General features: G+C 47.9%; 1 protein-coding gene across 5 annotated transcripts; it reads right to left on the reverse strand.

Annotated features, from left to right (window-relative positions):
• Nucleotides 1-211: 211 nt before the first annotated feature.
• Nucleotides 212-26637, reverse strand: LOC120897226 (ichor). 5 transcript variants are annotated; one of them, XM_040301915.1, is made up of 5 exons: nucleotides 26431-26637; nucleotides 24118-24475; nucleotides 23158-23312; nucleotides 22919-23029; nucleotides 212-4933 (listed from the first exon to the last, which is right to left on the reverse strand). In XM_040301915.1, exon 5 carries the CDS (start codon nucleotides 4570-4572, stop codon nucleotides 2653-2655), a length of 1920 nt encoding a protein of 639 aa, XP_040157849.1. In that variant the 5' UTR covers nucleotides 4573-4933; nucleotides 22919-23029; nucleotides 23158-23312; nucleotides 24118-24475; nucleotides 26431-26637; the 3' UTR covers nucleotides 212-2652. The 5 variants fall into 5 exon arrangements, with proteins under 5 accessions (XP_040157849.1, XP_040157847.1, XP_040157848.1 ...); XM_040301913.1 differs by having other exon boundaries at nucleotides 23158-23412; XM_040301914.1 differs by having other exon boundaries at nucleotides 23702-24475.
• Nucleotides 26638-27556: the final 919 nt, after the last annotated feature.

A 27556-nucleotide genomic window follows, 5' to 3' on the forward strand; every position in this document is an offset into this window, starting at 1 on the left:
GCATTTCACAAGATGTTGAATAATGTGTCCAATAAAAGAAGCCATGTGTCCTGTTGCTGTAAAAAAGAACAGTGAGTAAACCTTACCTCAATTCGAACATTTCAATTTATCTCATTTGCGGCATGACCGAAATGTGTGCCTTATGTTTACAAACAAGCATCAAAATGAGAACCTCAGAATCAAACGTGACACGCATCTTCTTTTAGTTTGTAGGTAAGATTGAGTTTTATTTCTTCATCTTTATGCGTGACCATATTAATACATTTATATAGATGAGTTTTCCCTTTTCCGCTCGAGAAGGGTGGTCGGAAGAATTGCTTACTAAGTTAACAATGTCTGGCTTAAACGCTACTCTGCCACGCGCGAGCTGCTTTACACCTTTACATTCGACATCGTCGTTTATCTCAAGCTTGAAGCTTTCTAGGCTTGTGTTTGTGTGTACTTAAGTATGTTGTTGTGTTGCGTGTGTGTGTGTTATTATATGTGTTGTTTTATTTTACAATACTTTCATAATATTAGAATAACGTTAGAAACGACAGCCGAACAGATTGAGAGTGAAAAAGGAAAAAAAATGGAAAAAAGCATTTTACTAGTTCACTAGCTCCCCGATAGTTGAATTGATAGATTTTGCCTAAAGAGCAGCCGGTACGATCCAATTTGGAATAGGAAAAGAAAGAAGAACGTTATAAGAAACTAACGTAACGTAATCGCACACCTACTTGAGAAGTGGATATGATTAAAGTTAAAAATTGCACATGTTTTTTTCTTCTTCTACTATCCTTCGATTCTACACTTTCTCGCTACACAATTGCCGTGCCAGTTTGTTGCCGGTCGGTAGCTGTCGCACATCCATGCACACACACACTCACACTTACTTGCTAGTGGATGATTATTGTTTAACCCGATCGTATTTTAATTCCCATGTCCCAGGTTTTGTTGTTGTCGTCGTTGCTGTTAGGTGCTAGCGGTCTACTAAACACGTGGAGTTTTCGGTACCTTACCTGACCGAGTCGCCTGCCTGTAGGCGTGCTTAAATGATGAAATGTATATGGCCGCCCGAAGCATCGATCACTTCGAAAAGCAGGTGGTGGTTCGTGTTGGTGCGGATAGTTTGTGTAGGCTTTCTATCAATAAACTGTTTGATTTTGTTTTATTCCATTAAAGACAATACTGCCCTAGTAAGCATTGCTTTACAATTACTTTATCTACTACTAATTACACTAACGTTAGCTTTACACACGCGCGCAGCACTCTTCGTTGCGCTTTGGAGAGGGTGAACAGTAACGACTGTTTTGCTCAACGTTTGCTTTCTACTAGCTGCTTTCTGCTACAACTACAAGGAAGACGACGATCTGTTGTGATTGTGGGTGAGGCGTTTATTTGCATCCTCCCTACCGCTTCTTTACAATTATTACTAAGCGAAGGTACTGACAGCGTTCGGGTTCCTGTTTTCGGCGACGCATACTTAAGGCAAATAGAAACTTAAGACGTACCCTACATAATCCTTCCGTCGTAAGTAGTAAGAGCATTTTGTTTATTTTGTTTTTGGAATAAATGTTTGAACAAAGAAACGAAGGGCTTCGGAGGGAAGAACTGCGCTGCTGCCAGTGAGCCCGAAGTGACAAGATGCGGGAAGGGTCGGGTACAACAAAACAAATATCTAAAAAGTCAATAACAATAACACATCTTTCGCACCTTCCCGAATCTGCACTGGGTCACTCTTGAGCACTCTAGTTCTTCTTCTTCCGCAGTGTGACCTCACTATGAGCTTAATAGATGTGTGCGTGTGTTATCCTGTTCCTTTCGTTCGATAGTTCTCTGTTATTGTAATAAAGGTGCAGCCAGCGAGCACACCCTACAGATCACCCTTTAACCAAATGTTCAAGAGTTAATCAATAAATAGCTAGCTTAGTTTTGTAGCATACATTTCTAGAGTTCTAGATATAAATTACATCCACCAACCTTTGATTGCCGTGATGCTCGTGATCGTGCACTAAACGCGCTATCGTGTTTGCGTACTGTCACGCCAAAACTCATCGACAGCAGTTAATAATTAATCAATCTTGCGTAACGCTAGCAGCATTAGGCGACCAAACTCCAGCGTCCTCTAGAAAACCGCAAATCCAGAGGGGAAATAAATAAATTTTCGCTTGAGTGTCACCAGCAGTTATGCTGGCAGTGTTGCTGTCCATCACGAGCCGTCCACCCTTTGCTATATGTACACGCCCGGAACCTTGGCTGCTCTCGCTTTTCAACCGCCAAAACAGAGGAACAACCTCTGCTGGGCTCGCTCCTCCCAGCAAACTACATCACTAATCTCCTGAGGTACGAGTGTTTTGTTTTTGTTTCTTTGACACAGTGCTGCACAGTGCGCTTCTAGCCCCCTGCAAGAGAACCTCACCCAGCGTGGAACCACTCTATGCTGTCCTCTCACACGAACGGTACGAACGGTCGATGGAACCGATGCTGGCCTGCCGCATCCTGTTCCAGCTCCAGCTCCAGCTCCAGTTCCAGCTCGGTGGGAAGGCTGTGCCCATCGCCGTCGGTACGATAGGCGCCGGCAACGGTGCCACACTCGGACTCGCCGGATCGCCGTTTGCTTCTGCGCGAGCCCGACGAGCTTCTCGGCTGCACCGTCACCGTCTCCGATGGTCAATCGCGCCCGATCCGCTTGTGGATCTGCTGGTGCTTGATCAGGTGCGCCTTCTGCCGGAACGCTTTCGCGCAGACCTCGCACCGGAACGGTTTCTCGCCCGTGTGCGTCCGCAGGTGCACCTTGATGTTGCTCTTGTTCAGGAAGCCCCGGTTGCAGATGTTGCACCGGTGGACCGGTTTCTCCTTGCCGAGAAGCCCGCTGAGATCGTTCGCCGCCTGGAAGCTGAGCGCTGCGGCCTGCTGCGACTGAGCGTTGAGCTGATGCTGGTGCTGCTGTGGCTGTTGCTGGTGCTGCTGTTGGTGGTGTTGTTGTTGATGATGTTGTTGCTGCTGCTGCTGCTGTTGATGATGTTGTTGCTGGTGCTGTTGCTGCTGCTGCTGCTGCTGCTGCTGTTGGGCGGATAGGCCACCGGCGGGCGTCGGTACGAGCGTGCTGCCCGGCTGCTTCGACTGCTGCTTGTGGGTTCGTCGCTTGCTTTTTGGTGTCGTCGGGGAGTTGCTGGCGCTCGAGGAGGACGTGGAGGTGGTGGTGGTGGTGTGGGGATAGTTGCCGAGCCCCAGCTCGGGACTGCACAGGCCGTCCGGTTTGCCGAGCGTCGATCCGATCGAGCCGAGCCCGAAGTGCGTGTGCCCGTTCTGATGGTGATGGTGCCCGGTCTGCTGCAGGTACCGGCCGTTGAGTATGAGATTGTCGGTGGAGGTCGAGACGACCGACCCGGGTGGACTAGTGGAGGTGGAGATGAGCTCGCCACAGTAGGACGTCGAGCTGGGCGCTTCCAGCTTGATCGGCGGCCCGTGCTGCAGCCGGTTCTGGAGCAGCGGCATGTAGCCGTGCGTCAGCAGGCTCTGCAGGGTGGAGCTGGTACCGGTGGACGTGTGGACGGGCGAGTTCGGCAGGATCAGCTCGCTGAGCGAGTCCTGCTGCGTGACGATCAGCTTGCCCCCGTCCGGCACACCGTTGCAGGTGCCCTCGATCCACGCGTCCAGATCCATCCAGGAGTCGCGCGTGTCGTTGCCGTCCTCCTTCTCCACCTTGCTGCTCGGCACGGTCGTGTCGGCGATCGCCGACCCGATGATCGCCGCAATGTCCTCGATCGAGCTCATGTCGTACTCGGACAGCTCCTTCGTGTCGACGAATATCCGCGCGCCCGACACCGAGTCGGCCCCGTTCATGACGCAGCTGTCGGCGGGTGCGCTGTAGATTTTGGCACCGTCCAGCGAGCCGTCCGAGAACAGCTTCACGTCGGCCAGGCTGCACGTCTGCGAGCCCCCGTTGTCCGCACTCGTGCCGTCCGGGTTGAGCACCGAGTCGGGCAGGCAGGTGGACGTGGAAGACACGATGTTGTTGTCGCTGCCGGTCGAACCGACGCTGTTGCCGGTGCCGGGCGCTCCACCATTGCCGTTCGTGTTCCCACTGCTGCCACCGAGGTGGCCGTTCGTCCCGCTCGTGGCCGCATTCGCGTACGTGTTCTGCGTGTAGTTGTTGTTCTCTTCCGGCAAGCGCTGGGCAATCGCCGTGTAGTGGTAGCCCGAGATCCCGTTGATCGACAGGTGGCCCGTGTTGAAGGAGGTAAAGGAGGGTAGCGGCTTCACGTCACCGCTGCCGAGACCGCCGCCCCCAATGTGTCCGTTCTGGTGGCCGTGGCCGTGGCCGTGTCCGTTCGCCCCGTTGCTTGTGATGGAGGCGGCCGAGTTGAGCAGCAGGTTCTCCAGCACGTCCATCGAGCTCTTCTGCGTTTCGCCATCGCTCGGCAGCGAGTCGAGTTCGGCCTCGAGCAGCAGCTTGTGACCGTCGAGCAGGTACTGATCGGAGACGCTGGTGGACTGGTTCCAGCACGGGCTCATTAGCAAACTTTCCACCTCGACCGAATCGTTCTGCGAGCTCATCTTGCAGTTGACCATGCTCTCGAGGTGCATGTGGGCTGGGCGGTGCAGGTGCTGGGCGTTGGTCGCGAACCGGGACGCCTCTCCGTTGTAGAGCAGCTCGCCCGTTGCTGACACCACTGCTGACGTGCCGGCTAACAAGAGCTTTTGAAGTCCTTCCAAGGGATGATACTGTGTTTTTTGTTTGTTTTAAGTTAAATCAAACGCAATTACTAGACTGCGGCACTTATTGAGATGAAGGCGAGGCTGGCTCGCGCTAAAGGTAGCGTAGGTACCACACGGGTACCCGGGTAATGCTCAGTGCTCTGAGCTAGGCTCCGATCGTTGGCTCGCAAGCTATACTCCGTTGAAGATTCTCCGCCGATATCCGAAGCTGATCGTGCATGGTCCCGGCCTGAACAAAACGATACAAAACAGAAACAAAAACGAATCGCTTAGATTGAAGTTGTGTTGAGGAGTACGCCAAAGTGCAGATTACATTACAATCTATCTTAAGAATATCCAAACTGTATCTAGATTACTTAATGCTCATGTTTAAATTGTGTTCTTAACTAACTAATGTAATGTAAAGCAAATGTAATTAATGTTATCTATCATTAAATGATGGTGGTGCATTTAAAAGCATTTAAAAGGTGGTCTGAAACCCCCAATCAGTCACTGGGAACTCGGTGACTTCGGTGTCCCAATTCTTCCAATCAGTTGGTAATGTCTTGAAAAATGCTTGACAAATATGTAAACACATCTTTCCTTGTTTTACCAGCGCATTATTGAGCCTGTCTCTCTCCCGCCGGTCTCTACTGCAAAAGTTCAATGCTTTTGTTTGCCAAACGCATTAGAATATTCAAAACAACGGTCAAGAGACCGTGGTCCTGCTGTGCCATGTTGTGAGTGTGTCGATATGTTTTGATTGTCATTGATGCCGGTCAACTCAAACAAGCCGATTTTAGGTCGAGTACATAAATCCTTTCCTTTGCTAACCCGTCTCTCGAGAGATGAAGCGTCCCTAGATAGCGTACGGTTTTTTTGTCCGGGATGATGCGAGATGCGAAGCGACAGAATCGTTGCAGCTCATCTCCTTTCGCTCACAGTATTTTCTCAGACAAATCACCCATTTACCACCGCAAACAATGCAGCGGGAACGCGTGACGCATGACAGCAAATGAACGCCGAAAATAATGGAATATGGTAGGTGCCACAGCGTGTCGCATTGTCTGTAAAACGAACGCAAAACGCTGCGCCGAAACAGGTTCGCCTGAGAGCTGTCAGTTGAGTGTTGAGCATTGGTTTTTGGGGGAAGTCACCAGTAACGCCAGTGCACACGAGTGCCTGTCGTTTGGATTTTGGTGTTTTAGGGGTTGAGTTCACGCCGTCAGGCTGGTTCCCCCCGGGGGTGCCTCCAATAACCCAGAAAACGGATGTAGGTTTGTCGGATGATCTCCTTCCCCAGCCCGTGATCTATTTCCATAAGCACATTGCAGCACGCCGTGCTAGATTCGGTCGCTTGGCTCTAACCCGGTTCCCGACCGACCGACCGAGGGGTTGCATGTGTCATTTTTTGCGTCCCCCCTCCATCTTCCCTTCCCTTTGTCTTGCTGGAGTACGGTCAGGTAGTGCCTCGTTGGCGGTGCACGCGTGATGCGTTCAGCCGGAGGCTCATTTGCATGCGACACCAAAAGCGCAACTCGGTTTACAGACGCGCGCTCGCGCGCTACCGGGGTCGTTGAAGCGCAAGCTTGGAGTGTATGTTGTGTTTGCGTTCCGTTCCTCATTAATCGGGAAAGGGGAACCACTTGGAGATGGCAAAGCGGCCTGGCTTGGTGAAAGGCAGCACGCTTCGTACGCTACATATGAATGGAAGACGATGAGGTGGCAGGCTGGTTTTTGGGCGAGGAAGCAACGGTCCACAGTAAACAGCCAGGCGGAGAGCAAATAAACAAAAGTAAACAAAACGGAGCTTCGGTGCGGTGCGATCTGTGAGTGATGAAGTGTCACCGTGCGCACGAAGCTGCTTGTCACCTGGTGGCCGGGCGATTTGTCTTGTCGGGTCGTGATGGATTGGGAATTTATTCGCGTGGATTTATTTGCCGAAGTCGAACGGTTCGCTTTTTTGTGCGTTATTTACACGGCAATTTGTCTTTCTGTTGTTCTGGATGAGCAAGCTGTTGTTGGGTATTGAAGCAGTGCTAAGCGTAGTGAAGGGGTTCATTTGGGATCTTAAATCGTATGGATTGCATGAAGATATAATTGAAATCTTCTAAAAAAAATTATAAACATAATTCTTACTTTGTCATTAGGAAACCTTCATTGTTTGTTTCCCAACGCCCTTGGCAGTGTAATAATTGCAAAATTGTAACGCAAGCTTTCACAAGCAGAATCCAATTCCAATTCCATTTCCATTGCCAAACACACGATAGCGAAAGTATATCGAGCGACGGAGCCGGATCGAAACAATCATCCACTCGTCGACCGGCGGGAGGAAATGAAAATCGAAAACTGGCAGCAAATAATTACGAAAGTAATGCCGGCCAACGGCAGCCAGCGGACGCGGCAAAGAGCCAAGCCAACTCCGGTGGGCGTCTGGCAGACGTTCTAATGAGCAGGGATGGAAGAAAAATGGCACCCACGAAGTGGCAGTAAAAGCCCACCCGCCACAGACACCCTCCCTTTTTACAGCCGTGGTTCCTCTGCGCGTTTAAAGCCCAGCCGAGAAGTTGAAATAAAACAGCAATCATAAAACATCCCAACACCCTCCCCCACCCGGGGTGGAAGAATAGCACCGCGAGGAATATGCGAGCTGAGAAGTAAAGCAAAACGCAACGATGAAGCATACAAAAAAAATCACTCTTCCTATCATCCGACCCATGGCCCAATCATAAACATGCTGCTGCTACTGCTGCTGCTGCTGCTGCTGCTGTGGAATACGTCTGTGCAGAGCATTCCAGTAGGTATTATTACAGCCACAGACACACACACACACTCACACACTTCCCACCGAGAGTCTCGAGCCCACCGCATCCAGTCAACCAGCCAGATTGACCTATTTTCCACGTTCGGGTTTTTCCATTTGTTCGCCCGGTTCGTTCGGTTCGCTCGCTTCCCAGGGAAACATGGTCCGCGTCCCTCGCGCCATCTGGGGCTCCCGCGGGACCTGCGCCTGGGTGCGAGAGGGTTGCAGGCGGTCGGTGCTCTTTGCGCGAAAGCGTATCAAAATGGCCGGTGTAAAGGTGGAATGGGATGGAAAAATACGTCGTACAGAGCGAACGGTTCGGTGCAGGAAATGTGCCAACCGAATGCTGGCGCAACCCGCGTGAAAAGGGAACGGGAAAATTCGCTTTCAATACAAGCGATGCCATTTTGTGGGGAGGATTGAGGGTGTTTTTTTTTGCTTGGGTTGTTTTGTTGAGCCCACTACCATTTCCGACGATCATTGTGGCAGCGTATTGTGTGAGGTGTGTGCTGGAGCCCACTAGCCACTTGCATCAAAAGGGGGATTGAAAGAGCAAGTGATGGAAGGGCGGGAAGAATATTATTCTTTAATGCGGTCACAGTACCACTTCAATGGCAGTGTGTATAATGTATGATGCTTTGTTTTAAGTCTGTAAACGTTAAAGTTGCAGTGTGTAAATAGAACATTAAAACAAAATACAATTTTTTAATTTTGTTTTATGTTTTTAGCCTTTCGATCATCACGCCTAGAAATCAATGCCGCATTTTATGTGCAACTACAAACACCGTCAAGTAATATTCACCCAGCGCAGGTTCGTCACTGTTGCCATCGTGCAAATCTTTTAGTCGTTTTCCTCCCTTGCAGTTCACAGCATCGGCTGTGTGTGTCTGTGTGCAGTTTTGTGTATTCTTTTTTTTCAATCATCCCCATTCCTCCCGGACCCCTCCGGTCCACAGTGGAGCGCACTTGAAAACCGGGTCTTCACGCACACAACGATACGGCGCATGGGCGGCCCACCGCGAAGAAAGAGCGCAAAGCGGAGACGAAAGTAAACAACAACAACAAGAAATACCGTTATTCGCGAGACCTGCTAACACACTTCCGAGTACACCGTTTGCAAGCAGCACGATCGCGTCGACCACAACCCCTATTCGAGCCACCCCATTCGGGGGTTGTTTGCGAGTGTATGTGTGCAAGAGAGAGAAAGAGAGAGAGAGCGAGGTAGAGAATTATGCGAGAGCGGACGAAGAAAATACTAAAGCGACTATACGAATGGGCGACGCAGCTTGGCTGAGGAAACAGAGAGCTATCTTTGCTGATCGCGTACAATCTTTGTCTCTTTTCGGCTTGCGGTTTGTTGCCTTTGCTTGGTACGGTTCGTCTTGCTGCTTCTATCGCTCAATTTCTCTACTTTAATGTGCCATTCGCATTCCGCAGTAAAAGGTTTCTGGTCTATCGACGAAACAGCCAGATGCTGCAGATGGTGAATTAAAACGCCTTGAAATGATCGGTAGAACGTGGCAGAAATGTTTGCTAAAAGTGTTTGTGGCATAATTGAACCTTGCTTACTTTGAACTTATTTTGCAAACTTTTTATTATACGTTTGCCAAGGTTTTGCACGAAACTTCGCAAATCGTAACAACAAACACCTGTTTTAAATGATTTGTTGTTGTTGCTTCCTTCAAGTCGAATCATTCACAGACCCAGAGCGGAAGAAGTACGAATGCGAAGCACCTTGATTTCGTAGCCGGTGTGCGGCCGTACGATTTCCTCTTTACAATTCCTTCATGCTTTCTTCGCCCGAGGCATGTGCCCCGAGTGCCGCCGCCCTCGGATGATAATGATGCTAAATGATGTTGATGATGATGATGATGATGTGGTGGTGCTGGTGGTATGCTCTCGTTTGCCCCTATCCCATATGGCAACGTTGCTATGCAGGTTTTTGGGGTGGTGTGCTAATTGTTATGTTTATGGAGTATGTATCTTTTTTATTGTCTTTCTCATTCGCTCTCTCTCTCTCTCTCTGGCCAGTGTGAGCTATATTTATGTTACAATTTTCCTCTCCTTCCCTTTTCCATGCCGTCATCCCCACACGGTCGCTGAGCATCAATCGCTCGCGATCGATTGGACTGCACACCGGCAAGCGCTCGCAGCAACAATGTGTGCACCAATAATTTTCTTAACGATGCTACGATGAAGGCATTGCCCGTAACAGGTAGTAGGTTTCCAGGTGACTGTTGTTTTTTTGTATGTTCGTATATTACTGGATCTCGAACAGAAACAAACATCCGAAGGAAAATAGCTAAGGTTGTATGCTGCACAAATTTCTCATTTTATATGCCATTTGTATTACAATCTTGAAAAGTATCTATTTTGAAGTCAGAAGTTAAACTAAGCTTACTGTCAATGTTTTCCTCTAAAAGACACCTTTATAAATGTTTAGCAAGTACATATGAGATGCTCAGCTAACACACACACACGTACACCGTATGGGCAATCTTTGATTTACCGTATGGGAATGCATGTTTCCTTTCTTCTCCGGTGACATGGTATCGCTAACCTTTGTCGATAGGGGCCAACACGACCTTTTGGGAAGGTACGTGGTGTTTCGGCATCGTGCATGTTTTTTTTTTGTTAATGTCACCACCGTACAGAAGAAGCGTCCAGCTTAGTGGTTTCGTTTGCTCAATCACAGGTGAGAATGATAATGGGTTCGGTCGAGAAAAGGCGAACGGTTAACCACGAAACTCGTTTTGCTTGCGAGGGTCGCTATTTTTAATCTTACAGTCAAATACGGCTTAAAATGAGATGTGAAGAAATGGGTGTCGACGCTCATAAATATTCCACGATAAAGCTGGTCTGGGGAAAACCCCCACAGCGTGTGGCGCTACCAACATAAGATAGCTTAAATGTAGCTTTCTTTTACCTTACCGTTAGCGTCGTATGCAAATTAATTAGAAAAGTAGTTAGCAAGCTGCTGTGTGTGTGTCTTATCTTCCTGTTCAGTAAATATCGGTGAATTAAAATAAGAACAGCTATTCAATTAAAGCATCAGGAGATGATAGATATTTGTGACTGGTTAACAAATTTATTGCGCATATTCTTTTAATAAGGAAGACAATCAGCAAAATTGTCTTTTCCTTAAATAAAATTTGGTTAATGAACATGAAGCCTTTTTGATGACGTTTTAACAGCGATGGAATAAAACCCGTCGTATAAAAAGGCAAGCCTTAACGTCTTGCTGAGTGTCACGCCATCATTTCACCCGTACAGGATGATCGTCTTAAAATCCCATCGGCTAAGGCCAATGTCAAGTCCGAAACATATTAAAAGGTCAACGTCGTTCTGACACGAACGGCACAAGAAACAAAATCGATACATACCCTGTGGCCACACGGCGTGAGCGCACAGTCGAATGTGGGTCAGATTGCCGAATTGCCGAACCAAAAACGGGGCGGCTGCCATCATCGCAACAAACCGGGATACAGGCAGTGTTCGGCAAAACGGCAAGAACTTTAACCCCGCGGGCGGCGTTTGCCGTTGTTCGGTACTCGGTCGCAAATCGATCCCCGTTTCAGGGTGGGCAGAAAAGGCTCACAACGGAACAATGATTGGCGTGATCGTGAGAAGTTGAGGCAATGCGCAAATTCCGCACCGGCTTGTTGTTTGCAGTAAAAAAAAAAAAGAAGAAGAGAGAATGATAAAAAAGTAAGCTTGCACACACATCAAGGATCAGCCTGCGGCACTGTTCGTTTTATCTTACAGACCCATTCCTTGTTCAGCACCATCCTTTTTATGTGGGTTACCACTGAAGCAGTCAACAAACGGGCAATGACCAAGCGCAGTGTGCGTATCAGTTTTTCGATTCACACAAGCAAGCTAGCAAAATTAATCTTTTGGCAAAGCAAAAAAATAAACCGTCTTCGGCAGTGAAAAGAAAGAGCAAAGTTGTGCGCTTCTTCTTCTCTCTTCTCAAAATGCTCCGAGGTGAAATGCCAGCTGAATCGGCAAGCAAGCGTTACGCTTCGCAGCAATCTTGTATGAGGTCAGAGCGAAGGTTCCTCTCTTGCTGTACCGTTGAAGTCTTTTGATATTGTTCATCGATGATGATTTATGAGCTTACAAATTCTTGCCTTTTTTTTGGTGCGATTTCGAAGAACAAAAACTTGTTTTGAAGAATGTTTTTACATATAAAAAGAAGCGAAAGAATTTAGCTCATAAGTCATCGAAAAAAGCATGAATATTTATCAATGCAAAGTGCACAAAAAATGCACGTTTTAGACGATGAATTGTGTGGAGTTTTTTTGTAAGAAAACATTTTCGATTCAAAGTCAGCTTAAAAAACGATTTTTTCTCAATTCATGAATGAATTATTCCATTGCAGGACGTAACAATGAATGGACAGTACTAGATCTATGTTTTTGCACTGCCCATTTCATCACTTAAGGCCAACAGGGGTGTCATAAATCAAACGTTCACTAATTTGCTCATCACACTATTGCCACCGGACGCACGAAACGCACCGGACGCATGGCTCTACGCATGGCCGAACGGTCGCCGGTGCTACCCGAGACGTTTTAATTTATTAATGAAATGTTGCCCGAGAAATGTTGTACAATTTATTGCGATGCGTTCGCCCGAGGCGTCTGGTTTGGGTGTAAGCAGAGCGTGACCACCCGACGCTCTCCATTGCAAGTGCACTGCTTGACGGTGTACAGTTTGGGAGCACCCAAAGACACTGGCAGAGGATTCCGGTCCGCACTGTCCGCGTGGTACGACTCCTATGCGGGTCCGTTTAATAGCAAAGCTTATCCACTTGCTAAAAGCACCTCCAAAAACGGGTTCAAACGGCTACCGGACAGCGATGCTTACCAACCGGTTGCAATCTGCCCGCTGGCAACACGCAGGAATTTGTAGAAAAATGTACCACCCGTACCGCCGAAAGAACCTGTCACCCAGTTTCTAGCTTCTGGTGCTGGATTCATTAATCACTCCGGCTGTATGCAGCCCGCTGCAAGTCGGTTGCAGCCTTCCGTGACCTCGGCGATGGATTCATTTACTGCATTTAGCACCGAACCACTGCTCCCGTCCTGCCGGCTATCGAAAATGAGCTTCCCAGCCCCGGCACACAGCCCCGGTGCGTTCCTGCCAGCGACCCAAAACCCACCCGGGAGGAAAGGGTAGGGTAAACGTGTGCCGGGCCTGGTGGCAGGATTTTTTCTTCTCACACCGCTCGTAATGGCGGCGCCCGGGTTTTGCTCGGGTTCGGGCCATTAAAAATTAATCAGAAGCGAAAACTAGATTCCCGTTTACATGAATCCCATCCAACTGTATGTGTGTGTGAGTGTGTGTGTGTGGTGAGTGTTGATTTTTCATGCTGCTCCGTTTGAACTGGGCTGAACTGAACTTAGCACTGTCATCATGTCTAACGATCGTTTGATGGATGATGTATCGTTCTATTGCTGCCGCCGCTACTGCCGCTGACAGCGAGGATCACGAATGTGGCAGCAACTGAGAGTGGGAAAGCACATCCCTGCACGAGCAGGATGCTTTGAGGAATGATTAATATTTCCAATGTTCCTTTTTTTCATCGCTCTAGATCGGTTGTTTCCGTTCCTCCCAAGGGTACGATTCTACGGTTGGAGTGGGCGTGAAAAGGCAAGAAGAATTGAATTGTATCCATTCTGTAGCTTTTGTAGTTGGAACGCGTGGGTAGGGTTAGCTTGGAGAAAAACTTAAATTTGTTTTTTTTTTTATCTCCTCTTGCCCTCTAGAAAGGGTTACATAATTAGGATGGATTCGCTTGTTGAAGGGTAGAAAATTGAAATACATTTACAACGCGAGACAATTAAAGCTCCCAAGTTCCATTAAATGAAAATAATATGTGTTGGTTGTACCGGTTTTTTACATACTGAATCAAATGGATGATGAATAGTATTTTTCGAATATGTTGTTTATTCTTGTACAATTCATTAACTAAATGAGTTTCAAAATTTCAATACAAAACTTATCCAGTAATGATGAATTCTATTTTACTACCTTTACGATTTCTGCACGATGCATCTTCACAATCTAAATAATCAATACCCAATGAGCTATGTTACTAATAACTATTGCATTATTGCATACCTGCAACGCAATAGCAACCAATACTGTTCGTTCCACTGTTCCGGTAAGACCTGCAGCGCAAGGACAAACTTACACTTGTACAATCCTTTGCCCCTTGTGCTTACTCAATACCAGGCAGCATAATTCGGCTCGACCATCAACTAACAAGCGCTGGCGGTGAGCTGACGAAATCACGCCACCGAAGCGCCCGCACACACGCGGGGCGTTCTAATGCGGTGCTAATTAATTTGCTTTGCTGATTAACCGTCACAACCGAGGGGGCCGCCTGCGTGACGCGCTGCCTTCCCCTGCTAACGGCAATTAGGGGCCGGGTGAAGACAAACGACCATTTCTTAGCGGTAATTGAACGGTGAAACAATATTTTGAAACACCGTGACGACGTGGCGTTGGTTGCACTGCCAGCGAATCGGATCGTTAGAACGTCCGCGACGGACCGACAGAATCTGTTCACTAGCGCTGTGTGTGTGCTAGATCGGTGTAATCTAAGCTAATAAGAATATTTCGTGGTGACAAACTGTGCAGCAGGAAATGAGAAAATTGAGCAGAAGCAATACAGCGGTACTCGGTGACTTACGATGCGATGGATCGTGAGCCAGTGGTGAAACCAATTATTTGCGCACCACACCGCCACCGTGTGGTGTGGCGTTGGTGGGTTTGGTGGTGGTGCAACCGCGACGAACGAATCGCGTGCCCGTCATCGAGCTGCGTCATCGTCGCAAGCGTGCCGCAAGCGTTCCACACGCTTTTGGTAGTCCGCCGTCGGTGGGGGCCTTGTTGCCGGAATAAGAGATTAAATTTTATTTTGGCAGCTGCAGCGACAACGCAACAAACGCACCAGCAAGCGAGAAAGAGAGCGAGAGACAAGCCCCAGTCTAACAGCATTCGGGTCTACGGGTGATTGGAATCGGTGAATTGCCATCGTCGCCACGATCGAAGGTTGGACATGGCTGATGGTTTTGCGATCGTAAAAATCAGCGAACCATCATTACTAGCATATCTTCATTATTACTATCATTAGTATTATAACGCCTTATGGAAGCGCTAATGGTATTGGGTAGCTACGCCACCCGGGGTAGACAAATCGTGGAGTAGCGCATTTGTCTACGGGTCAGCCTTTTGTTGTAGTTATTTTTTACCCAAGAAGAACGGTTAAGCATGCTTCAGCTGTTGCATCTAAGCTTCAGTCAAAAGGTGTTAGCGCAGCGCATCCAAAAGGCCAAGCGGGCCAAACTGTGGGGTTGCGTACCGTTGCGTGGTGCTCATCCGCTAGCGATTAGCGTACGCGGAGGGCGTTCGCGCACGAGCAAAAGAGGGGAGGGGGTTCGTCGCCGGAATCTTTTGTCGGTGCCGGCTCGGTGGAACTGGTTTCGGCACCAGCGGTGGCGGAAAGCACCGCAGTGGAAACTATTTCGGTGCCGTCCGTTTCCGAAAGGGTTGGAAATTGCATCGAATTTAGAAGAACCGGCACCGCCCATCTCCTCTCCCTTACCCTTGCAGCGCGCTCTTGCTGGCCCGGGGTGGTTCATCGGCACCGCTCAAGGCGCTGCAGAGCTAGCCTTGCGCACCGCTATTTATTAGCTTGTTTCGAGGGATCGTTACGATGCCGAATGTTTTCTGATTGAATTTGAGCGGATTCGGCTGTAAATTGCATCGCACGTTCGGCAGGTTCGGCTGTGGTTGCAACCGCACCGGGCAAGCGGGGTGTATCGATGTCTTAAGGAAATAAAATCAAGATGAGGCAACACCGTCGAATTCTTCGGTTGGCCGCCCATTCATTTAATTAGCTCATCGACCAGCACCACCACCGCCACCATCGAAGGGCAGCCGGACCCGTTCGTTCGTTGCGTTCTTTCGCTGTGTTCAATAACGTTAAGCTGCAGTTTTGCTTTTTGGTCCGCTGTATCTTGGAAAAGAATGAATAATAATTATGGAACCGAAAAGTCGTTCCGAGCCTGTGCCTGTGCACGCTTTTGTGTTTGATAAATTCATTACAGCGATGACATGCAAACACCCTTGATGCAGTTATTGGCGTGGTTAGGGTTTTAGAGGCCACCCGTTCATAGGCGCATCCATTTCGACATCGGCTTCCTATGGCACAATCAGCCGTATTGGCTCACTAACTAATGAAAATCAACACGCAACAATGGTTAAAAAAAATGGCTCCAAACTTGGTGGCACTCTTGCCACGGCTGGTGCATTTGAAATGAACGGGAAGTGTAACTGTTCGATAGTATACGAAGGTAGTTACTGTTTGGCTCGTGCAATCAGTTGGTAGAGTAGGTTCGTATCCGTTAGCGAGACCAGTAAAGGGATTTAAACAGTTTAAAAACAATGAAAATATAACGCCGTGCTTATTTAACTAAGATACGGCTGTAAGGTGAGAAATGCTAGAAGTTACAGCAAGATTTTGTACCATATTTGGTTAATCCCTTTAATCTTAAAGCATGAAGAATTATTTAAAGCAAATTTAATACAAAAAACTGGGTTATCAATGCTATAAATAGTGAAACAACCACATGCTTAGAGCGATAAAAAACTATACGATTCATGAAAAATTTCACCCAATCAACCTAGAAAACGTGTCCCATCATAAATAATGTACGCACTTGGCGCATCGCTCCCAGCCTCAATCAATGAGAAGCATAAGTTTAATAAATGCAGGGGAGAAAAGTGGAGAAAGAAAGAAAGAGAAGAAGAAAAAAAACGCAACCAACACCGATGAACGCTGACCTCGAAACATTCCGGAGCCATTCAGCCAGCGAAGCCACCGAGGCCAAACCATCCGACCCTCATGGTCGATTATGAGGTCAAGTGTGCGCCGTGTGCCGCACGGCGTGCCTTATGCGCAGGTTCACATGCGCACCGACCTAATGAAATTATCAATCCTTCTCACACGGTGCTGCGCGGAGCACGGTGCTCGTTGCCAGCAATCCATCTGCAGCGCGCGGTGTAAAATGGTCCGGCCCCGAAAAGAAACGATTTCTTCGCGTTGTGCGGAGCACCGTTTTCCGATGGGGAGAGCGCGGTGTGCTGCGCTCCTGCGAGTTTTGTTTCCGACGCTTTAATCGTCTGAAAACTGGATCTCGTACGTTTTGGGTAATGGAACGAAGAGCAGAGCGCCAGTGTGTCAGTAACGAGAGAAGTAAAGCGGCTACGAATCAATTACGAAAACGCGAACGTACAGCGTGTGTGCGTGTGTGTGCAATTTTGGAAAGAGCTGGCAAGTTGTCGGCAACATATGACATCTGTTGGTGTTTTACTTCGTATTTTGAAGCCATGTTTGATTGTGACTGTTCCCTGTGAATTGCTGTCAGATTGGGTGCGCGCGGTCTGCCATTCACTGCACATTATTTCTTGTTAGAAAACTTGAATTTTATATTTTAAATCAAAACCTCTGCCTTGGAAAACATTGCCACAAGAACCACCGAACGTCGACAATCTAACGGTATCAAGGCTTGGAACCACCGGCACAAGCACGATACACAGATTAAAATGTATAAAGCTTTACTCCGACGGTGTTTTCGGCTTCTTCTCCCTAAGGCGTTCAGTGCGACAGCTGAATCTAAAATGCTCGTTCAGAAGATGGATAAAGCGAAGCGGCAGCGATTGTAGCGTTTTATCAATCCGTTTACCAAAAGACAATCAAAAAAGATTTCAATGCTGGTGTTAGGAAGGAACCCTTCTGCAAGTGGAGAACGATCTTACAGATGCGGATGTGGTTAAAACTTAACTCGAGTCGATTAAATGTAAACATGTTCGCTTTTCCTTCCCTTAAAATGTGCATTGTTTTTTTTTTTTTGGGGGGGAATGACAGAACGATGAACAATGCCTGGCTTCAGCCGCTGGAAACGGCACCCACACTGTTTAATTCAATCCACCTTTTTGGGGAGGCTGGCTGGATTTAATTCGGGTTCATGCGTGGGTGCCTTACTGCTTGAGCAGCAGCAGAATTAATGTGCTGTATAAAAGCACTACACTGCTCTGGACAAATCCCAACAGGGACAGGGGACGAAATAAATAAATAAACAATATCCCAAAGCCAAGCGTCTGCGAAGATGCGGGAGTCCGAACGAAGCACACCAAAAAAAAAAAAAAAACCGCGTGAAATGTAGTCCAGCCAACGATGCAGTTATGTTTAAATGTTCCATCTAACGGGGTTTGGTATTTTTAACGCCACCGCTCGACCGCTCGACCAAGGGCCACACGGTACCTGCCTCCCTTCGCCCCACGAACCAGCCAGCTGCTGTAAGCGCCGGTCCGGTGCGATACAGTTCGAAGCCGCTTGGCTTTGCGTCCCATTCTTAAACCCAGCCAGCGGCGCGCCGTAAGCGTTGCGCATTTGGGAAGCGTGGCAGACGGCGGTATGGTGCAAATGTGACTGGCAGCACGGGCGGCAAGCACGGGCACGCAAACCTGGTGGTAGCGTTTTCTGTTGTTTTTTTTTCTTCTTCTGTGGTTGTTGCTGTGTTTTTGTATTCCAACGGGCACTGCGCACACGCGGTCGGGCTATGCACGAGCGATTTTGAGGAAAATCAGATCAGAACCGAGGGCGGCCCAAGCAGCCTGGGCCACCTTCAGCTAATTAGCGCGGTACCGGTGCTGCCGTGCCGCCGTCCAACGGGGTGTTCGATCCGTTGCAGGTGCATTGTTTACATAATAATGCAGTTAGTGCATAAATGTGGCCAGCGGAAGAAAGGAGCAAGAAAGGAAGAGGAATCGTTAGTGCAGGCACAACCAATACGCCACACGATAAGCTCAATATGATGAGGTATTTAAACTCCGTTTAAAGCGCAGCCATTTATCATACGCACGCGGTGGGCAGATAATAACATCATCGAACGAGATAAAACATATTTTATACGATACGATACTCTTCAGGGCGATGCATTCAATGAAAGGTTATTTCCTAAAGCTTTTTTCATTACACAGAATAGCTCATGCAATATGTTTTACGCAACCACTAATATCTTACGAATGTCACACGTTGCTCAAGGTGTTCTACTGGATCAGTTCAATCTCGTTCCATAAACAATATGCAAATGTCATGGAGTGATAAAAATCATGCTCATTTGTTGCTATCATTGCGACACCTTCTCCGCTACGTTACATTTTGATTCAAATCGCGCTTAGTTCCCAAGCGCAACCCCCAAATGCTGCGTTCTTGCGTGCCATCGGATGCGCTTGCGTTGGGGTCAAAGGCATTTTGACATATCGATACAGAAGTAACGGTGCATCGCACCAAATCTAGCCTATCTCGGAGCCACCAATCGAAAGGTTAGCCTCCCTCGGTAGGTGTCCGTTGTTGCTTCATAAAATCATTGATATGTACCGCAACCCCCTACACGTGCGGGAGTCATTCGGTGATCGTCGCGCGAACGACTAATCTAAAATTAGAAGCCTTATTTCCAATTCCGATCCGAAGTTCCGAGCCACCCGGGGAACGGAATTGTGCTCACGGACCGAATCCGTATCGGTCGTTGCGCCATTGACCGTACCCATAGATAGAAGGTGCGTGGAGATCACACGCACTGCGTACCGTTCCGTTGCGACAGTTTTACGAAACCTTCGCTTCGAATAGTCCACTTGGTGCAGCGGCACACGGTGTTGGCGTTATCTTCAACACCAACCCTCTGTCCCATCTCCTCCCGTAATGGTCAATGTCAAGTCGCTGCAATGGTTGAAAAACACGTTGCCTGCCCTTTGGCAGATGCCGTGCGTATTGCACATAAGAAACGCCGACCACGGGGTCCAGGTTTAAGGTCAATGCGAGAATCAGGAGGCTGAGGATGCGCGTGTTGCGATGGGGTTTTGGTTTCGGTTCAGCTGGGACAGGAACCCACGGACGGAAGGCTTTGCAGGCAGCAAGCGGGGGCAAGACGGGGATGATGCGTTCCATAATGCATCTGCCCCTGTATGCGGAACGCATCATGCATAAATTCATAAACGACCCAAAATCCCTTCCCGCACCCAAAACCTGAAACACCGAACCGAATCGAATTGAAGATCGGCCAACCTTCGGCCAACCATCTGACGACCGCCGCGATGAGCCTCCGTTCCGCAGCCCGCTCCAGCCAGCCCACTCGCTCGCCCAACAAACGCATCGCCGTTAAGACATCCATTAAGTAGGCCCACTAATTTGCTCCGAAAAGCAAATTGAGATACACCCGGGCGGTGTTGCGTAGCGTACGCGGTACGCATGTTTTTTTCTTCTTCTCTTTTCATTTTCGGAACCTCATCTTCAGCGATGAGCCCGGGCGGCCCCCGGCGTCCGGTACGGTACACGGTAGAAGCCGCGAAAGGGGTGAGAGGGTGGAATAATGGAGCACCGACCAAGGCAGGGTCACGGAATTGATCGCGATGCGTGAGCGATACTGAACGAAATGGACACCGAAGGCCGGCCCCGCCGGGTCTGAGTGCCGTTACTTTTTCACAGTCACTGACCATGATCATGATCGTCTCCGTGAGCCCGTGAGATGCTGGCTGCTTTAAAGAAGGGTAGTGCGTGGAGCGGGAGTTGTGGTCAGGTTGTAGAGCGTGTTCACAAACGAGGCTCTTACTGCGATGCAGCACGTTTGGCTGAAGCTTTTTTTCGTCGTCTTCTTCTTCTTGGAGAGCGCCAATGGTGACTCGCTTTTTTGGGGAGCAAATTTAGTTTGACCGAGAACGAGCACCCTACACGAAGAACTTCAATGCGCGCGTAAGGCAGAAAACGGTCTGGTTGCTTTCTTTTGCTAGTTTAGATGAAGCCATACTCTCTACCTCCGTGGAACTAAATTATTAGAGGAGGTTTAATTTGATCAAAACTATTTGGTTTCGTTTCCCCGTTTTAAACAATGGCGTCGCTTGGAGGGTTGATCAGCCTGAAGGAGGGAACGACGACAACCTGATTCTCAGTCGCAGCGCACGCAACCGGAGTTCGAACAATTAGCGGCACTATTTTCTCTAATTATGTCTGTCAACCTGTGTGCCGTTTTCGTGTTTGGTTTTTCGGTCTAATTTGTACCAACGAGCAGCAGCAGCAGCATGCCGTAACCCTCTGCGTCATGTTCTGCCGCGTCATGATGTATTCGAGGTCGTAAATTTTGTTTGATTCCGCAGACGGAGATTGAGCATGGTGACCATTTGTTGACACAATTGCATAAATTAATCATTTGCTTATTAGTGCGTTGGGTGGGAAAGCGCGCCAGAAAAGAATGTTTTTATGTACTATTAAAACGTGGAATACATTGCTGAGAAACAAGTTTTTTTTTGTGCGTGTGTGTGTGTCTGTGCGTCTTGATACTGATACTAATGATCGTGCTATCGATAAAGCAAGTTCCGTACTACACGATCGCTTAACAGCGTATCATTGGCGCAGGGGGAAAAAACCCGGGACACGATTTTGCATCCGGGCAGCGCTCCCGCAAGACGCTGCCACAGCAATTGGAAGCCACAGAGCCCCTCGGCTCCTTCCCCCAGCAGTGCGGAGAAATTTATTCACGCTCTGAATTTTGCTGAAGGCACCACGCGGTAAGTGTTGATGGTTTTATTGCGTGGTCAGTTCGGTTGCTTCCCGGATCCCGGGAGAATCCGGCGCGCTTCATTCAGCGGGCGCAAGACGCAAGCGCATTGCCTGTTGGGGAAACCAGATCCATCATGTTCGCCTCATGTGTAGGGCTCCCGTCGAACGGCGATCGTGTTTGTGTGCGGAATCGGGACGGAGCCGGTTTCGGCTTACGGACAGCATGAATGATTCAAGTTACCGATAAACGCTGCCTGCCACAGCGACTGCCGTCTGGCCCATTCTTGGCATGCTGGATGCTGGTTGCACAAAACGGTGCACGCGGCCGGAAGGTAGTTACGGGCTGGCATGGGATGGAATTGCATCCGACGGGCGCAGACGATCGCCGTCGCTGATGACGATGGCGAGTCAGTGAAATGGAAAGTAGGTCATGCAGCCCGCGGGACCAGGATCTTGTTTTTGGACTTCAGGAAAAAGGTTCTTGCCGTATCGTTTCTGTTGTTGTGTCTTTTGTGTTTTTTTTTTTATTGCCATATTACTCTCATGCGTTTTTGTACATGCGCGCATGATTAGTGCTCTGCAGTGGGTCGTTTGGAAGTGGTTTTAAATAATTGTTTTTAACGTTATTTTATGCCACTTCCTTATCAATCATTCCGGAGCACAAGTTGTGGCTCCGGTTTTAAATTCGAGTTCTTAAACTCTTTTTTTTTTGGGGGGGAAGGAACACTTACCGCAGACGCGCATAATTGGCGCAATCCATAATGGTAGTTTTTCCTGACTGGTGTGGGTAATGTATTTTTGGGTAATGCTTTTTTTTTTTGCACATCTGAACACTGAACGGATCGATTTATCATCATTATTCGGGGCGTATAATTTTCGTGAAGTGGGACGTGCGTGGAAGGTTTTATTTTTTTGGCAAACACAATTATGGGTGGTAGTTGCGCGTACCATTTCTTCGGTGGTTTGCTGTATGTATTAATAAGTGCAATGCAATTTTACTTCCAACGAGCATCAACATAATCGAAGAATCCAGCTCAAATAGAGCACACGCTTTTTTAAGCTTGCGATCGATAGACATGCAAATTGAAAATAACTAATAATAACATTCGCATCAAATGATTTTTATGTTTCCAAGTGATTGGTTTACCACCGCGTGTTTATGCAAATCACACCTCACCGTACGCAGTGCGCTGTGCATTAACGAAACAAGCAAATCATCAAATATTCAAACGTCCCGAACCCGACGGCGCGGTGACTGTGAAACGCCGAGTTAGGTATTTAGGTCAACAAACTTTAAACTGTACGGACACGGAATGTCTTTCACCCGGTTCCATTTGTGACTCATTCGTGAAGTGGGTTTACTCATCGTGAGTGGAAGTATTTTCGGACGAAGCTGCTACTACCGGTTACTAGGCAGCGAATGGACGATGACGCTGTGTATTTCTGTGTTGAGTTCAAGCGATCCAATCTTCAGTATATCTTTCCTCCAAAGATCCGGAGGTTGTGCAATCAGAGAAGTGGGAAAATACAACCATACACTATGCGGTGGTTACTATCCTTTTCACGAATAGTGAACGATGCTTAGTCAAATGAGGGAATATCGGGTGACTCAGGTTCAATTTTTCCGAAAAAGTTGAAGAAAGCGGAATGAAGGAGTTCAAGGAGTTATGATTGTGTTTGTAGCAAGAACGGGAATTATTATATTAGGCTCTGTACAGTTGTTATCCAGTATACTTTCACACCATCTAAAGTTATGCAGTAGTGCTAGTGTAAATTGTGTAAAATATGAAAAGTAAGCCAACCTTTCACTAAGCGATTAAGTTCCAGCGGTGGAAGGATAACGCCCTCGGCATCCGTACGGAACGGTTTCGATCCATCCTCAACGAGAGGTGCAATACGTTACGCGTGCGAAACTGGGACCCATGGAAACAGGCGTGGAAATGGATGCATTAAAATTGACTTACAGGTCGGTTCTATCGATTATGCACAGTGATCATCCAATGCCGTGGCTAGCGAACAGTGGCCGCGCGTGCTTACTTACTCTGTACTACGTGCACTCGATGGGGCGACGTGTAAAAGTATCTATTCACAAACTCACTGTTACAAGCATTTGCGCATGCACTACGCAGATGATAGGCTGCACATTTGTGCGTTTTATATCGCCCGATGAGGCAGCTTTTTTTTGGTTACGGCCAACTTGCATGTCCGGTGGAAACGGTGGAAGAAATTTGAGAATTCCCCAAAAGACGTAAAAGGGTCATATTTTTGGCGGTATGCTTGGAAAAGTTGTTAGCTACTGTTACGTGGGATAGAATGGGAAACTAAAGGTTAGTAGGACTGGTAACACTACCAAGGTAAAACAACGTTTACTGTTAAGCAATAATAAATGTTAGAAGTACGAGACAACGAAAGATTTAATGTTATTAGAACTTTGAATCATGACATTGACGCTCCTTGGTCACCAAAACGATGTTAGTAGCTTGCGCCCTAATGTACCTAGTAAGTTGGCAAAGCGTAAAAAAGGGAAGCTAATGTCTAATAGATGAAATGATTTACAATAGAAACAGGACAAAGGTTGTACTCACGCAAATCGTTTTACGATAGACCGATGATAGAAGAGTTGGAAGAGAATATTTGCATAGGTAGATGGTATGTTTCGATCCGCTTTCACCCTTCCACACGGGCGGAGTGAATGTATCAAAAAAATAGTTATGCTCTGTACAGATTCAATCCAAAACAAGACGCTCCGACCAAGATCAAGAAGACAGACAGCAAGATCGAATAGAAGTGGTGTGGTGGTTGTGATGTTGGTGGTATAGAAAGAAGGAAGCTTAGCATCCTAGGCAGGATCAACTCTATCTTTGCGATCGTTCTTTTGAGGGAATTCCAAATTTCATTCCAACGCAGGGTGCACTATGTACAGACAGGAAGGGCACGGTGAGAATGAAGGGGGAAAAGGACGCGTGCTTCAGGACCACACAGAAGATCGGCGATGTTGTACTCGTAACACTGTGCTCGACGAACTACGGCTGCCCCGGGATCGTTTGCATCCCTTTGCACCTGCACACGAAAGCACTTGTACACAAACACACACAGACACTCACGCACAGACAAATTAACACTCTTTGCTACAGCTTTCAATAGATCACTAAATGTGCACTAATTGGGCGTTTACTTGGTTGCAATTTTGTAATTCAATCGCTGGCCATATGTTTGGCGTACGTAATGTTGTGTATTGGTGGATAAATCCGTCAAACTTCACTGGTGCAAAGAAAGAGCAACGTTGATTCCACTGTATTCACTCACTTATTGTAATGCACTGTGTGAACGGTATAATCAATATTTCTATGACACTGTCACTAAATCATAGAGCGGTGGATAAAATATGAGCATTATTAGAAAAAATATACTAAACACAATTATGTTTTAAACACAATATAATCGTTGTGTTTAAATTTAAATTTTTGAAAATATAACTACAATTTTGTTTAAAATGAGTAAAATAAATAAATAAATAAATGAAAGATTCAAACTATTCATATAACATATGAATGAGAATAATCTATCATTCAGGACGAGGATGCTTCTACATTCCATTTATATCAACGATGCACTTGTTTTAATTAGTCACACGTTTACTTCCGCTTGTTTTAAACAAAAAACAAATTTAGCGAAGCCTTATTCACACAACCGCTAGCAGCGAAGCATGTATGTTGGGTTATTGTTGCTGGTGTCAAATCAAAACCATCTACACACTGGGCGGCTAAGGGACTGCGACAACTCGTGAGTAGTGAGCCACATGCTACACAGTGTATTTTGTTTTTGTTTTTTGTCATAAAAAAACCATTATAAATTACACGCACACACTTTTATAAAACATCACTTTAAAAATAACCTGGTCAACATTACGCTGCACACTGAATTGAATGCACATTGACACACTTTTGTAGAAGTTTAATTTTTTTTCCGTTCGTTTTTTTGTTTGTTTGTTTGTTTATTTGTTTTAATCCACACGCTCACTTAGAACACTGTTGCGAGCGCGATTTATGGCACACGGAAACCTGGTATGCAAAAATGATGCATGCATTTTTAGGGACCCATCGATCACAACACTCCTGCCAGTCGTCGCACCAGCACACGCGATCATGCTGCCGGACAGGCTGTCTCGGTTGTGCCGAACTTCCTCGTACACTTCCAGCACACGCACCAGCGACGTGGAATTCCAGCACGGAAAAGAAAACTATCCACAGCAACAACCACAACAACAACAACAACAACGGCAACGGCAAGAGACAGCAACAAATAAGCAACCAACTCTAAAGTGGGTCATCGTCACCAATGCTTTGGCACGGGGGGGCTTCGGGGGTACCGTACCGTCTTCTGGTGCGTGGTAAGTGGACACTACCGCACACCAACTAGCACCTCTGCAGGCCTGGTTACGTTCGTCGGAGAAGCGGGGAGGGGAGATGCACCACGGTAGCTGTGCCAACCCGCTTCCCTATTGGACGTGCGCCTAATGTATGTTCTATTCACAGCAGCACGTTAAACAGTCACTCTCGTCCTCGGTAATGATTCTTCTGTATTTGTGTGTGTGTGTGTGTTTTTTTTTCTTTCGTTAATTCACGATTCGCTATCACTCACACTCACTACTGTCAATTATCATTGCAAGGTGTAATACTTTTTTTTTTGCTGTTGTTGTGAACCGATCGTCACGATGTTTCAAAAAATGGTAATCATTTAAAGCATACAATTCACACTACCATTTGTCACTACTTTCTCCGTTTGCCAGTTGAGACACTGCCAGCGATCGATATACTACACGTCTGATTATACGAGCACATGTTAACGTCGATTAAATTGTAGAACACTGTGGCCGGAAATTATTTCCGTTTCCTTATCATTACATCACCCGTGTATATGCACCTGTGCGTCACATGCTGTGTTTTGTAGCTGTAGATTCTTTGCACACTTCATTTTCCGGCGAAAAAGGCAACTATTTTTCCATTCCTGTTCACATACTGCAGATGTGGGTCACTGGGGTACTACGTCACACTTTCTTTCCCGGGAGCGACCGCAGATCATTCCCCGACTGGCTGCAATTCGCGATCACTGCTCAGCAGTGGAGATAGGTATGCTCCCACGCAAGGACTCTCCTCGCACAAACCTTTGTACACAGTTCCATTAGCAGGAAATTAGAAACAATCCCACACTATCCGGTACCGGTGTGTGCTTTCTTTGCAAACGCACTAATGCAATCTTGGTTGCCAATCACTACAATTAAAAACCGATCACACCGGTACGCAAATTAACTCACTAATTGCACTGGAAGTCCTGCGAACAGCGGCGACGACGAAGACGACGACGACGGCAGTGACAGCACGCTGATGGCAGCGACACGATGACGATCACACGGTGGCGAAACCGTGCAGACGGTACCCAGGCACGGGCACGGCAGACGCACCAAAAAAGCCAAAACCAAAATAATGCGCACGTGAACGGCACGGACGCAAACGCATGGGGCAACGATCGAAAACAAACTGGCATGCTCTGGCCACGGCCTGCCGAACACCGTCCGGTTGGCCGCCTGCAGCAAGGGATGCTCGTCGCCGAGCCTCTCTTTCCTACCTGCGGCTCGCGCCCCGTCTCGCTCTTGCGCCCGCCCTCAGCCCGAGGTAGAAGACCCAAAACGCACCACCAACCGTGAACTCCCGGCAGCCGAGGCTGCCGGTACCGGTGGCTTTCTTTCTCTGTTCCCCGCGCACCGTTTGTTGCGCGTGGTGGAATGGAATGCACCGAGGGAAAACCTTCACGCCTAAGAGAGAGAAAGAGAGAGAGAGAGAGAGAGAGAGAGAGAGAGAGAGAGAGAGAGAGGGAGGAAGGAAAAAAAGCTCGGCACTGGTTGCGATCGGAATGTGCCATGGTTGCCGATCAGTCAGTCTTTCTCATTTCTCCGATCGAGCGCGATCGGTCGATTGCTGGTGCGTGAAAGCAGGAGAAAGAAGAAATGGTGCGAGCAGGAGCGCCTGAAGCAACACCATGCGAATGAGCGAGTCCGGCACATGTGGTGCGCGGCGAGCTTTGAACGCACGAAAGCTCCACGATCGCGAGCCGAAGAAATGGGGTCAACCGTGTGCGAGCGGGACCGTACGATCGCGACCGTACCGCGTGGACCCGCCTGCCATTGAAAAGGGTGGGGGAGGGGGGAGGGTGCGCTTGAAGTTGGTTTGGTGGAGAGACTGGCTGGGATGGAAAATGGGGGAGAGTACGCGACCAAGCGCGATGTATGCGTGAGCGGAGAAATGGTCCACTGGGACAGCACCACGATGGAGGTGAGCGTGTGTGCGTTCGGGAGAAAATTTCTTTTTGCGGTTGTGTGCGCGAGCGATGTGGCTGCCTGCCTGGCTGGTCGCGGTGTCGTGTCATGTTCTTTTTCGTGCCGT

The sequence above is a fragment of the Anopheles arabiensis genome, chromosome 2, assembly GCF_016920715.1.
Source record: "Anopheles arabiensis isolate DONGOLA chromosome 2, AaraD3, whole genome shotgun sequence".
NCBI classification, from domain to species: Eukaryota; Metazoa; Arthropoda; class Insecta; order Diptera; family Culicidae; genus Anopheles; species Anopheles arabiensis.

Coding starts and splice junctions, on each gene's coding strand:
- LOC120897226 (XM_040301915.1), bottom strand. CDS start 4,572: ATGCACCTCGAGAGCATGGTCAACTGCAAGATGAGCTCGCAGAACGAT.